This window comes from Diadema antillarum, unplaced genomic scaffold (assembly GCF_040938485.1).
Source record: "Diadema antillarum isolate AM-2024a unplaced genomic scaffold, OU_Dant_1.0 scf00000082, whole genome shotgun sequence".
Taxonomy (NCBI): domain Eukaryota; kingdom Metazoa; phylum Echinodermata; class Echinoidea; order Diadematoida; family Diadematidae; genus Diadema; species Diadema antillarum.
Genome location: NW_027270971.1, coordinates 1,778,920 through 1,793,663, shown reverse-complemented (window position 1 = coordinate 1,793,663; position 14,744 = coordinate 1,778,920). Strand labels below are relative to the sequence as shown.

At 38.3% G+C, this 14,744-nt stretch overlaps 1 protein-coding gene across 1 annotated transcript in view; it reads left to right on the top strand.

Annotated features, from left to right (window-relative positions):
* Positions 1-1,118: 1,118 nt before the first annotated feature.
* Positions 1,119-14,744, top strand: part of LOC139717774 (nuclear pore complex protein Nup98-Nup96-like) — a 47,539-nt gene continuing 33,913 nt past the window's right edge. The window contains exons 1-3 of the mRNA XM_071629276.1: positions 1,119-1,174; positions 6,994-7,090; positions 13,071-13,238. Of these exons, the coding sequence (XP_071485377.1) occupies positions 7,042-7,090; positions 13,071-13,238 (217 nt within the window). The 5' untranslated portion in view covers positions 1,119-1,174; positions 6,994-7,041. The remainder of the gene's footprint in view (positions 1,175-6,993; positions 7,091-13,070; positions 13,239-14,744) is intronic.

Here is a 14,744-nt window from a genome sequence, read left to right as displayed (position 1 = left end):
CTGTTGTGAATGAGTGTGCAAGTATGTGAATTGATGTGATTTGCGTGTGTTGTGACAGTTGAACATACTGGCTGGTGACTAGCGATAAGTGACCGAATACCGATAGCTGACCAAATACTGGTGCTCTTACCCTACCACTACGTGGTGGGTTTCAAAGGGCGGTCGATATGTAGTAGTAGACCATGGCATACCAGTGATCGACCAGAGAACACGGGGGGCATTTCATGAAGCATTTTGGTCGGATATTTTTCTGACAAACTGTTACAAGCTACTGAAATCCTTGCATCTGATTGGCCGAGAGCAAATTTATTGGACAAAATGCTTCATGAAATGCCCCCCTGGGCTGGGCCTGGTGTCTACTGAATTGTCAGCTAACCAAAACAACTTTTATTACTAATTTCATTTAGTTTTACCAGTTGACATGGTTGAGTTTGTGGTGGTCCACTATTTGTCTATAATAAACAAACACACAGCTATGACAATAACCGCAGCATTGTTACATTACCAGGACCCTTTCTACAAAATAATGACCTCATGAGTATTTCTGGGCTAGGCCTATATTTGCGCCCACATTCGAACACAATCAAGCAAGCGGAGCTGCAGAGAAGCATGCTGCAGAGAAGCATGCTATAACACGCGTGCGCGAGGCGGACTCGATAGCACTGGTTCATGCTGGACGGACCAGTTCGTCCGCACGCTGTCATGTTGTTGTTGCATTTCCAGCATAACGGCACACATGCTACTAGTATATGCATGAAGCCCAGAAAGCGTAGGCCAACGTTACATGTATGTAAAGTAGAAACAAAATAATCCGTACCAATTATCGTTTCTGATAGAATATCCCTCATAAAACTTCTGCCATAGACCTCCTGCCTAATTGGTCGTCTGACAGATGGCTCAGTATCCATCTTGGAGGTATCTGCAGATTTTTCGTCAACCATTTGCTGATCAGCCGCAGACTTTCGATCCTCTCCGTTGGTCGCCATTTTGAATAACGCGCCCTCTCTAGATGAGATACAAACGAGAGGAAATTATGCGCGGGTTCAAGAGAGTCAAGGCAATCAAGCGTGTGTTGTAGCTATTGCATGCATTTGAATGCTATATTGGTCGCACATGTAATACAACTAGCGTGTACCAGTTGTGGACGGAAGTAGCTGGATTTATTTTCTTTTCGGTAAGATTATTGTCTCTATAAAAGTGTAGATTTTCGCGTTGTGTTCGTATTTCTAGTTGTCTGAATAATCAGGCCACACGCTTTGCAGGGTACTTCGTGTTGTGTTTAAGTCATAAAAATCTCTATTTTTGTCGTCTCGTTTTGCATCGTGAAATATGATTTGAGCTTGTTGAGCGAGGACTAGTCTAGCTTCTGAGCTGAGTGAAATGGTAATGATGTCTGTGTGAGTGTTCAGTGAATTGCAGTGGCTGTAACAGAGATCTGACTAAGGTGAGAATAGATGCTGAGCAGAGCTCGCTGTGAGTGAATCTGTGACTAGAGTGAGTCAAAAGTCGGCCAAAAGTCATATGGGATAGCCTGGCATTTGTGTGTTGTTTTCGCTCCGGGCGGGTTTGCTCGTACAAACTAAAAGTAAATATAGTAAAACTCTCAAAAGCCCGCTGAAGAAGAGTTGATATACATGATAATTGATAGGTTACTCCCTTTTATTATGCAGACATTGTATGATCTCACGCAGCCTTGAAATTGTGAAGGGTTCCCTCTCCCTGAGGGCAAGCGATGCATTGCTAGCGCCGGGAAGTACTGTGCTGTAGTGTTTAAAAAAGTGGATATTTTCGCGCGACTATTAAATTTTTTGCGCTCGGCGGCGTAAGAAAAGTTTTGCATGTTTTTAATTCCGCGGAATGGAGACAATAGTGGAACATACCTTTGTATGATGGCGAGCAAAAATATTTTCGTGTGCTTTTAGTTTTGCGTGAGCTTCTGGTTGCGCAGAATGCGCGAAAATTTGAACACAAAAATGTCCACTACAGTACACATACATTTACAATTTTATATACAGGGCCGCGTCGGTGTTTATGAATTACAAGGTACAGTATATGTCATCAGTTTACTCTTTTAAATTGCAAGATCTTCCGGGATTATTTTCTAGGTGTAAAGCCAAAGGGTGAAATTGGTTAGGACCCTACGGCTAGCCATCATACGTCGTTTATACTCTTACAGTATGAGGTGCAGCAACAGACACAAGAATATTTCAAACTTCTGCACACCTTTGATTGTTGAAAATGAAGGTGCTATGACACAAGTCAGGTTCAGAATCAGATGATACTTGCCCATAAGGCCAAGTAAAAAAAGAAACCAGTTTCTCGTCCTCGCGCGCATCGATTTTGGCCGCCGCGTCGATTTTTTTACTATTTACTATTTTCAAAATGGCGCTGAAAATACCAAGAAATTCATAATTCTCGTCCCAGCCCGCTCCCCGCCCGCATCGATTTTCAGTTGCCGCATCGACTTTTTTTGATATTTACTATTTTTTCGGCCGCCGAAACACCTACTAATCGTGATGATGTCTCATTTCTAATTACGCCTTGCGTCCTCTACTTCGCTGTAGTACAGCTGTAGCTTCTGTAGTGCGTATGTAATAACGCATGCATCACACTGCGAGCTCGGCAAGAAGGAATGACCCACAAAGCAGTCGAACTGTAGTTGGATGGGCGGGCGGCGCGGGCCGGCCTGAGTTGTGATGTACAGCGCACTCAGTACGTCGTGAACGTGATAGCGGCAACATAATTGCGAACAATCGCTGATATTCCACGCATAATTATTTCGCGCATTGTTCGTATTTTTCCCCGTTTCTCCTATCTTAAGCGGATGAATTGTACTGTACAAATGCTTGTGAGGATTGTATCGAGTTTGTATACATTTTCATGTCATTGTGACTATGTGCATGTGTGTGCAGTGTCGGAAGGTACGGTGCCCGTGCAGTGGCGCTGGCCGTGCCGCACCGTATTGGCAAAGTGTGCGTGTCTGTACAGCTGTAGCTAGCTGTCCAGGGGGGGTGTTTCATAAAGCTGCTCGTAAAGTTACGAACAACTTACGAGCGACTGGAGATCAGTTCTTGTGCTGAATTATGGAAATTCTGATAAGTATAGCACAACAGAACTGATCACCAGTCGCTCGTAAGTCGTTCGTAACTTTACGAACAGCTTTATGAAACAGGAGCCAGGGTCCCCATCCCCTGGTCTGTCAGCTGTCTGCACGCACGCATGAACACATTCGAATGTGTAGAGGATCGTACGCTGCTCTGTAACGTTGCATCTGACGGCGATGTATTGTTCTATTTTGAAGAGAAAATGAATGCGCTTTTCCAGCAAATGTAGAATTATTAAATGGGTGTATCTACAAAATAAATAACTTTTCCACGGATTCTGGTTTGTCTCGTATTTCTGCGGGATACTTTTTTTTTTTTTTAACGATGTAAATTCACGGACACGGCCGTGAGTCGTATCATCTGTAGTGTGGTATGCAATCATTCATCATTTAAATGATGAGTAATTATCAAATGTCTTTTTAGAACATGAAGGAACATCTTTAAATGTTTAATGCTACAATGCCATATCAGTATCATTTTGACATCCATCTGCAATTGTACAAGCGAGTTTCCAGTTGAATGTGCTACAATTGTACTGTGAAGAAATGCAGATACATACCAGCTGTGTGGACACAAAAAGTCACAAACACCAATGATAAATAAAGCAGTGTTTTGAATATCATGGAATTTATTTCAGTCGTACATTTGTTGAAAGACATGTTTTATACCTGTTTCAATTAATAGCACAATACATCAGAATTGCAAGTACACTGGTATCAGAAATGCCATTACAACACTAAATACACTGTACCAGTATTAAGATGGTCATTTTCCCTTGACATTTGTGTGGAAAGAAAAAGCAAGTGTATTTCTGCAAGCATGAAGTTTCATTTCAAGTATGGTACATATATTTATTTATTTGAAAATGCACAGAGTGCAGGCAAGACATACACTTGGGAACTGGTCCCTCATAACACAGCTGCCAGAGTGATATTTCATTTCATAAATTGGATATAGAAAATAGTAAAGCCTTCTCTCGTTACCTTTCTCAGAATTACCGGACGAGAAACACATATTACTTTCATTTTGACAATCCTCGAAAAAATAGTAAGATATCAAATAGTAAGGACCTCCCTCATCGCCTTGCTCAAAAAACCCGGACGAGAAACTACTTTCTTTTTTTACTTGGCCTAAAATATACAGTAACACTGTACCAGTGGTAAAGAATTATCATATGTAAAAGTGGAATATTTTTGCGGTGTGGAAATTTTCATGCATTTCGCGCAACCAGAAGCAAATGCAAGAATAAAAGCAGGCAAATATTTTTGCATGCCTTGCCCTTATGTTCCAGGACACATGTAGCTAATGTCCTGATTCCGCGGAACTTAAAGGTGCTGTTTACCATTGGGAACAGTGATTTTAAAAAAGTTTGAGTTATACAATTGTATGTATCACACTTAATGTATGTGTGTAGGTAAGTTCTATCACATACAATGTACATCCTACCATATAAAAGTTTTGCCATAAAGCCTAAAATATAAGGAGATATCACTATTTTTCTCACTAAACCAGAACTGTAGACGGTTTAGTCTAGAAACAATTTTATTATAACTATTGTTCACATTTTGTGTATTTAACAATTAACATTGAATATACTGATTTACTTTTTACACTGGTTGTTTACTATCCCTAACTCATATTTGATAACTATTTTGAAGCACTAAAGCTTGGTGTTTGTTTCATCTGTGAATGGTAAACAATGGCTTTAAAAACATGCGAAATTCATCTTAGCTGGCTGAGTGCAAAAAAATTACTGGCACAAAAATATCCACTTTTGCAGTATGCTTGCTCTTGTCCCATATACAATTGTGTACTGTACCATGACTATGGGATTGAGATGTCAACTTACTATTCAGTATGTCAAAAAGGTTGTGTTATTAAGATCGAGAGAAACAAGATCCTTGTGTGTGGAGTTAATTCAAAATTTTAATCAAAGATCTGACTTGCTGCTGTGATAATCAAAGTCTGATCCCCCCCCCCCCTTATTTTGTTGTTTTTGCTTGCTGGAAACGGATGTACATTAGACTCTTGTAAAATGTACAAAACAAACTCACTGATTAGTGAATCATTACATGTAGTGTATGTTTACATTATGTCACATGAAACAGACATGCACTGTACATGTACAACTGTACATAAAAACTAATGGGAAGGGCAAGACATTTTAGTGTGTTGAAACAGACTCTTTATAGTTTTTTTTTTTGAAAGTTTAAGGACAAGAGTATATATCATACATACAGTAATGTTTTACAATTGTAAGTTGTAATTATATATGTTGTACTTCATGTCTCATTTTCATTAAGGGACAAAAACAATTATACAATATTCTACTTCTAGCAATTGTTTAGTGACCCTTTAATCAACACATATTTGCCTGTTCCTACATGCATTTTGTATTTCTTAGGTCTTTTTTTTTTCTATGGTATTTGTGCCTTATGATGATTAATGATATATACTTGTACAAGTATTCTACAAGTCACATGAGCAGGATCATACCAATGAATTCCCATTAACATACTAGTCCTACATATATGCGTAGTAACTTCTTGTTTGTAATTTTTGTGGGTACTTGCAGGTTCATGAAATACACAATGTACTGTAATGACAAAACCAACCAGCAGATGTGACTGGCTCACAAACCAAAATAATTTATTGCATAAAATGCTACTAGTAGTGCAGTCACATTTTGTTTGCCAGCCAATTTTGAAAGACTAAAATAAATCATAAATTGCATCTCAATGTGCAGGCTGTACATACAGTGTATGTTCAGTAGTGATTCGGTATTTGTACGTTTTATGTTTACAAGTACAATAGGTATGCTAATACTTCATGTACATTGTGACCAATTTACACTGTACTTTCATTACCTCTGCCAAGGAAGGAGGTACAAATGTAAAGTGATCATTGGCATTTGTTTGTCTGTTTGCAAAATAACTCAACAAGTTGTTCACGGATTAATATGAAACTTGCAAAAAAAAAAAAAAGTCGATATTGACACAAGAAACACCTCATTCAATTTTGGTAGTGATCCGGAAATTTTTATGGATTTTTGAAAGATTTTTTCATCTTTTGGTATATAAGGTCAATGAACTTGGGGTTAAAGCTGCGTGTACTGGAGGTTTACATACAACCTGTACACACTTTATACATGCACTAAAATGCGTACTCGTGCTCTGCGCTGCTTGGGCAAGGCACCGTGCAATGACATACACCTGTAAACAAAAGGCTTCTATTTTGGGAAATGAGTTGCCTGCTTGGCGGAGGTCTGTGCTCTTTTCTAGTTTATAATGCAGCTGTGCACAAATTTCAGTTGTCTGACTGTTTCAGCTTTGTGTGTCTATGAATTTTGTGAGGTTTTTGTTGCCAGACACAGAATGTGATTATTCAATCAGATTGTGCAATATACAAATTGTAGTGACTTTATGAATCTTATTGCTATAGTTTTAGCCTATTAAGAAAAGAAAGGAAATTATACATATGTGTACAATTTGGTACATGTATACAATATCTCAAATTACATCTTATAGTTATTGTGATTTTAGAACTGTTTTTCATTATGGCATGGAACTGAAGGTAATTGTGATGGCAGACTCTCTTTGTCTAGGGTCATTGATCAGTAACACAAATACACAATACATTGTACACCTTTCTTGTTCTTTTTTCATTCTCCTTCTCCAGAAATATTAACTCTGCAGTTTATAGGTTCCTATATTTCCTGAAAGAGTTCAAAGATATGAGGTTGATGCTTACACTGAGTGTACCATATATTTTTTCTACAAAAAAAGAACAAAATAACAACACCAAGTTGATAGACTTGGCAAATTTATAATGCTGTCAAGTATTCTTGATGAATACATGTATTACTAATAGCTGTTTCCTTTATTTTCAGGTTTGAAACACAGCCAAAGAGCATCTACAATAGCCAGCGGATTCCAGGATGTTTAGCGCAAACAAAACCCCATTTGGGGGGTCCACATTCGGCACTGGTGAGTAACTAACATAAATATGTTTCCCCTTTTATTCATTTTTTCAAATTTATTTTGAAATAAACCATTACCATTACCATTACCATTTTTTCATTGTGATAATTTTGCCTACCATATTTCCATCCTCCCCCTTTCATATTCTTTGCCACTTTTTCTCTATTCTCTTCTTTGTTGTAAATTGAATATTGAGCAAACATTGCTACTTTAATAAGAAAGTTGTTTGAAATTATAAAAAAGAAATGGAGAATTACCATGTAATGCAGTGGAATTTGAGCAAAACCAAATAAATGGCAAAAAAATGATACATTGTAGTTTTGAATTCCACTTTGTTGAGGAAATGCCCCATTTTCTTCGTAATAAAACTGCCTTGATCATGCATCGCTTGAATGTGTAGTATTCCTCATTTAGTCTATATTTTTAATCATATCTTTCACTGTTTCACCAGACATACTCTTCTCTCCAAAACATCTCATCCGTTACTAAATTTTGTTTGCAATTATCTGATTTATAGCTTTGTGCATTAATACTTCCATAAGAAAGATACTCTCTAATAGCCAAGTTTGTGGCACTGCATGTTACAATACGAACAGTAACCTACAATGTATTCGTGGATTATCTAGCCCAGTTCATGAAATGACGAGAGATTACAGAGAAAATATGTCTGCCACTTGCCCAACAGTGAGTTAAAGTTGCCCCTTGCAAGCGTGCAAATGAGTTTGCAGCACACTGAGTGACTGTACATGTATCGATGTACTGACTAAACTTAATGCAAAGTGGCTCTATCCAGCGGGATGTGATGCTCGATTCGCCCTTTCTCTGGGCCTCATCCTGTCTCTGCCTTAACCCAAAATCAGGTCACAGCGTTGCTCCTGCTCATATTACACAAATCATCTCACAGTGGATGGTTGATGATCAAGACTTCCTGTAGACCAGAGATGCTATGAACTTGGGGAAGGGGGAGCTAAACAATACAAAAACAAATTAAATTCATATTGCATTATACAGTATTGCAAGAAAGTTTTTGACATATCACATTACTTTAACTTTGGCCCATTTCCCTCTTACAGAGATTTTACTTGAAAACAAACCTGTTTTTTGTTTTTGTTTTTGATGCTCACAAATTAATTTTCCGTTTTATTCTACAAATGTCTGATATATGTGTACCTTGTGTGTTTATGTTGTTTATTACATGTACACCTGTACATTGTACATAGTTTCACATGTACATTGTAATTTGCCATGAGAGTACATGTGGTAGTGCTGTAAAGTTCACACAAGGCATGGCTTTTATTCATCTCATTACAAAATACATTTGATAAAATTGGTGACACTGACAAATATTTTACATTTAGAGTTAGACTTTGTTCTTAGTAATTTTGAGTGCATGGTGATAAGGATGTATGCAATATATTTTCAGTAGAAAGTTATTACCGTGCAGTTAACTTCTTCTTCTTATTATTATTATCATTATTATTATTATTATTATTATTATTGTTATTATTATTATCATTATCATTATCATTATCTATGTGACATTTAAACATAAAATGCAGATACAAATCATATATGATATAAAGAATGGGGGTGATTCTAGGTGCATACCACTGGTTGACAGGGGAGGAAAAGGCAAACTTAATCACCAAGGCTCGAGGCCTTCTTCCCCGACCAGTGCATGCACCCAGAATCAGCTACATGTACATATACAAAGGTATCAATGTAAGATGATTGTTATAAATTTCATTTTCATGACACTGCTCAGATAAAGTTACTACAGAGGAAGTTTCCATCAAATATAATTTATACTAACTTTATGTGGATTCATTGAATGCAGAAAAATGAGTGTGCATGACACTCAGTGAAAGTTTGAAGAAATCTGTTCAAAGTTTTGGTTACTTCCATACGCTGCCCTCTATAGATTGGAACTCTACAATGATTTGGAATGGAATACAACAAGGATTTTTTTTTTTTTTCATTTTGGACTACCATGTGAAAAGAATACATTTATAACCTAACTGCTCAAGAAGACATGGAATACATATAATTTGTATAAAATGGTGTCTGTAACATGCAAGTACATGTATATCTCAGTCAAGAGATACAGTGTACATGTACAATTGTATGTTATGGAAAATTCTTATTGTATAGACTGATGTAAATTCTTCTCATTCATCCAGTCGAAGTACAAGATAAAAAATTAGTTGAATCAAGAAACTGGAAATAAACTCACTGTTGCGACGTTTCGCCAATTATCAATTGGCTTCTTCGGGCGAATGAAGCTCCGTGGGACCAGGCCGTTCGCAAAATCCCAAGCCGTCTTTCGTGCGCTGGACAAGGTCCAGTGCGCTCTGCACAATCTCGCACTATTTAAGGGCCATTCTATCATCGGGAGCTTCATTCGCCCAAAGAAGCCAATTGGTAATTGGCGAAACGTCGCAACAGTGAGTTTATTTCCAGTTTCTTGATTCAACTAATTTTTGTTCTTATTGTATAGTTTGTCATAATACATGTATACTGTCAGTAAGGGTAGATTGGATGTTTGTTTTGGTAGACATACTGCTTTCCCTTTATTCATCTTTTAGCATTTCTCCATGCCATGTGTGAATTCAAGTGATACAATTAAAAAGAAAATCCATCCTAAGTAAACTCCAAAAGAAAGTGGGAAAAAAAATCCATGGATACAGTCTACAGAACGTTCCAAAAATGACAAAATTTGATAAAAAATAAGGAAGATATGACATTTTTAAATTTCACATTTTTTCAGAAAACACTTCTTGACCAGGCCTTGTGAATATTCAAATGAGCGAGTAACTGATTTCATGCTCTCACAATTTTTCACATATAAATATGTAATTTTGAAAAATGTATTCTTACTTTTAGCTAATAAAGGTAAAAAAGCATATTCCCATACCAAAACATACCAGAGGTGTCACTTATTCTTTTTTTTTTTCATTTTGGGTGGCTTTAAGGCAAGTTTTACAATGTAGTATATATATTCATACACCTGGGGAATTTTCATATTAGCTTTGATCCTTACGTACTCTTGGCAGTCCCCAATTTGATTTGCAGATCAAAGACTCTCCTTTTGATACATTGTATTCATTGTATGTTAAGTGACATCCAGCATGTACAACCCTTTGTGATTCTAAAGAAAAAAAGGGGGTGGGATGAGGGAGGGGGGAATCCCTCACATTCGAAAGTACGATATGTACATTTAGCTCCAGCTCTGTTAGAGTCCATCTGGCATCTTTTCCTGTTTGTCTGTTTGTTTGAAGTGAGTTCATGGTGATTTACTGTATGCACCCTTGATATACTGGTATACCCGATAGCTTTATTTTTAATTAAACTTGCAATGCTGGCTACTGTACGTGTACATCCATCATCGGCACTTAAAATAGACAAGATGCCCCCGCCTCGAGTTGGAGACTTCCTCAAGAAAGGATGTACACTGTAACTGAAGTCACATGATACTGACTTTTCATGAAGAACATGTACCGTACACTTTTGCAAAAGAAATTGCACATTATTCACCATGTGTGTTAATATAGGTATCTGATACATGTTTTGTTTGTGTTTGTGTGTGTGCATGTATATACAATGTCTTTAACTTTGCAATGAAATGCAAGGTGTATACATACCATGTTGTTTGCTATACACTGTATCATGGTCTAATGGGGTGAGAGACATTTCACGCAACAATAATCGGCAATCACTTGTAGGCCGAGTCTCCATGTTTGGCTCTCGAACTTATTTTTGTGTGTACAATCATACATTATCTTTCTATTTTTATCTTAACCCTTGTTTCAGTAGAGATGCCAATAGTTATTATTTTGTTTCCACTATTTTGTACTGTTTCTGCCAAACATAACTCTACAGCAGGTTTCATGGAAAATGCTGTCTACTATTCCCAAATTGTATTAGTATTACTGCACATGTCTGTGACAGGAAAGATCAGAATACTGTTTTTCCACAAGAATACACCTTTTCAGCTGTCAGAATACAGCAGTGTGGTTTATAGAATACTGTAAGGTTGGCATCCCTGGTACAGTGTCTGTGAGATACAATGTAATCTTTGGGAATAGTGAAATGTTACTGTATTCCTGCACTGAAATTTTTTTTTTTTCACTGGTTATACATGTAGTCAAAGTTTACATACTGCCCTCTATGGCAAGTTGCCAGGCAGAAAACGTGATTACCAATACCACAGTACTTTTTAATGTTTTTTTTTTCTTTAATCACCAATGGAGACATACTGTATTGCAATGATTAATTGTAATGAGTGTAAATATCTTTCTCTGTTTATCTCTTTTCAAATAACCAGTTTACAATAATTAAGAGAAAAAGCAAAAATTGTGACCATTTGGCATTCACGATGGAAGAGCACTGATCAGTTATGCAGAACTACAGTACATTGTATTCACTGTCAGCAGTGGCAAAAGTGATGTTCATGTAAAGTAACAAAATGCCCTCTGCATGGAGATATACACTGTACACATGTATTTTGAGACATTCTGACTCACTGGATTTCTGGTGTTGATTACACGGCCATGAAAAGAACTAATCTTTAAAAAACAAAACAAAACAAAAAAAAACAAAAACAAAACTTTACTGTTGTAATACCGTAATACTTAAGTAGAAGTTTGACAAACAGTGAGTTGGGGAGCGAACTTCAATTTTGTCATTTGCAAGAATGACATGCCAACACTGCACAGTGGCACTGGTCCCTGACCAGTAAAAATCATTGTCAGACCAGTACATTGTAACCTTTTTCAGGAATATGGGCCAGTAAAAACTGGAAAAACTGGGTACCTACTGGTCCGACAGAAAGGATGGACCTGTAGAAAAAATTAGTTAGTGTGCAGCCCTAGATGTAAGCTAAGCAAACATTTTTGTACTTGGGTTCAGTATGTCTGTAAAAGTTGCTTAGAAATTCATGTTTGTTGTCACCTGTAGTCAGCTGTATGCCATAAAAATAAAGGAAAGAAAGAAAGAAAGCAAGCAAGAAGAGGTAGCTACAGTCTGTACACTGTACATCTGAGCTTGTCACACATTAATGTGAATTTTTGTCCCGAACAGAGACAAGGTAAATGGGCAGGATGTACTCCTTAAAGAGCAGAGGGGTGCAGACCGCCCTTATCCCATCTGCCTTTATTGTTTCCTACCATGCCCCTCCTTACCACATTATCCGCCCCTATTGCAGCAGCATGGATCACTGCATACTCCTAATATGTCACACACGTACACACGCAAATGCATGCCCCCACACACTCACACACTCATACATTGTATGTTTTACATGCACACATGCCACACACATACGTAAATGCCCTTCCACACAAATGCACTGTAAATGTAATGAGGGGGGAAAAACACATGAAAAAACACATCAGCGCTGCCTAGTGGAAAAAAAAAATCCATGGAAGTTTCTTGACATTTTTAACTCACTTATTTGCAGCATGCTCGAGGGACAACGAGGGGAGCAGAATGTAAACTGAGAAGTCACCATGCATTAGTTGCGTAATTATAACTGGCACTTTTTTTTTATTCTTCTTCCTACAGAGTGATGTGTGGGTATTGGTGAGAGAGAGAGAGAGCTTGAGAAGAGAGAGAGAAAGAAAAAAAAAAAGAAAAATGACGCTCCCTACTGGCCAGACAGTGAGAACTGCCTGGTTTGTCCCGACTGAGCTTATCTCGTGCCGTCAGTCAAGGCTCAGTCTGTGGTTGCGTGCGGGATGCCACTCGTTTGCCAGCCCCTTTGCCTTTGTTTTACCCTTCTAGTCCCGTCTGCAGGCGATGCATGCTTGCTGAAGCCCTCACCGCTCCTTATGTCAGTTCTGGCTTCCCAGTCTCTTCTTCCCCGGCCACCGCGCCTCCTAGACAATGTTGCACCCGCTGGGCCCGGAGAGCTCCGAGCTCTACCTAGAGGGGCTCATGGGTCTTCCCCGACACCTCTCTGATCTTGGCGTCTATCTTTACCCCCCAGGGAGCACCAGCTTTGGCGGGACCACGTCGGGGTCGAGCGGATTCGGGTCGGGCAGTGCCTTTGGACAGTCAACGCCCTCCACGGGACTGTTTGGAGCCAACCCCAGTACCTCTTCAGCAGGTGGCCTGTTTGGTGGCGGAGGGACAGGCTCCTTTGGTCAGAGTGCAGGTGAGTTGGCAAACCTTTAGCAACAGGATATCAGTAGGTTCCGCATAGATTTGTTAGTACCCAGTGCTTTAAAGATGATTTAACTTTGATATCATTCATCACAGGGATGATTGATTCATCACTTGGCTGAGTCACCTATGAATCTAGAGCAGTGCTAAGATATATCTTAGCACTATATATCTTACTGTAATATTTGTTCATGAAGAAACTAAACAATATACCAGGTACATGTATATACTACATACCTGATATATTGTTTAGTTTCTTCATGAACAAAGATATGGCAGTAAGATATCATACTAAAATGGGGAAAGTATGTTTTCAGTTTATGCTGAATTTAAAGTATTGGGTACATTAATTATAGACCCATAGGAGAGTCGTAGGTGCGTTTTGTAATGTATCTGTGACGAGTGAAGTCAACAAAGATGTGATTTACTTAAATAGTGAAAGTTGTATCAACTTTACTAGGTGGAGTTATGTCTATCATGAAATTAAGCTTCTGTTGCTAATTGTGCAGTGATTGCATAGTACTTAGCAGTAAGGAAAAATCAGATATTTCTTCATTGGAAATAGATACTCTCTGATTTGGGCTTCCTTTTCTGTGTACATGTATAATAAGATTAAAATATATTTCTTTTTCCACTATACCTTCCTCAGTTAAGTATCCGTGGACAATAATTTGTCAGTTGGATTATCCATGATTAGGAGTGTTGTCAACGTAGGATCACTTTCGTTCTTTTCCCTGCTCTCCCTTTGCCCTTCTACCAAAAATTGAATACTTCCTGAAGAGGTTTGTCTTTTTGACTTCCATGTGTATTCTAATCTGGCTTCATCATGTTCCAGGCAGATGAGAATACCTTGTTTTAAATAGACTCACCAAGGGGAGCTTTTATAACCCTATCCTTTTAAAAGTGTTGCCCCGCCACCGCTCTGGCGAGCAGCTGTTCAGTCCGTCGCTGGCAACGCAAAGCGAGCACTGCTGAATTGGATCAGTGCAAGAGTGCAGCATCATGGGGAAATTTGGTTTGCACACCGTACCCGGAGAACGTTTCTGAGCCCGGGCGATGCCTGTCGACAGAATTGCTGGCAAATGATTTTTTTGTGCGCTAGTGACAAAGCAGAAAAAACAAAGATCACTCAAAAAAAGCCCTCGATGAGAATGTAAAATAACAGGGTGACGGAATGTTTTATGCAGGTGTGGTTTTCTTACTACTTTACTGTTAGTGATCAAGGACAGTCGCTCCATGCTCTCACCTGTCATACAGGTTAAAGCGGAAATTCTATAGGGGCAAGTTACGTAAAGGGATGTGTAAAGTTCTTGCCCTTTTTCAAAATGCAATTTGAACTCCAATAGTGAGTAGATGACAGCATAAAGGTGATGGCACTATGTTGAAATGGCATAGTGTTGATATTTTCTGGCCTTAAACATACTAAGCTTACATTTATATGATAATGTACAAATCATACACCGTAGGTACTACATTTCTTTGAATATAACGTGCATGT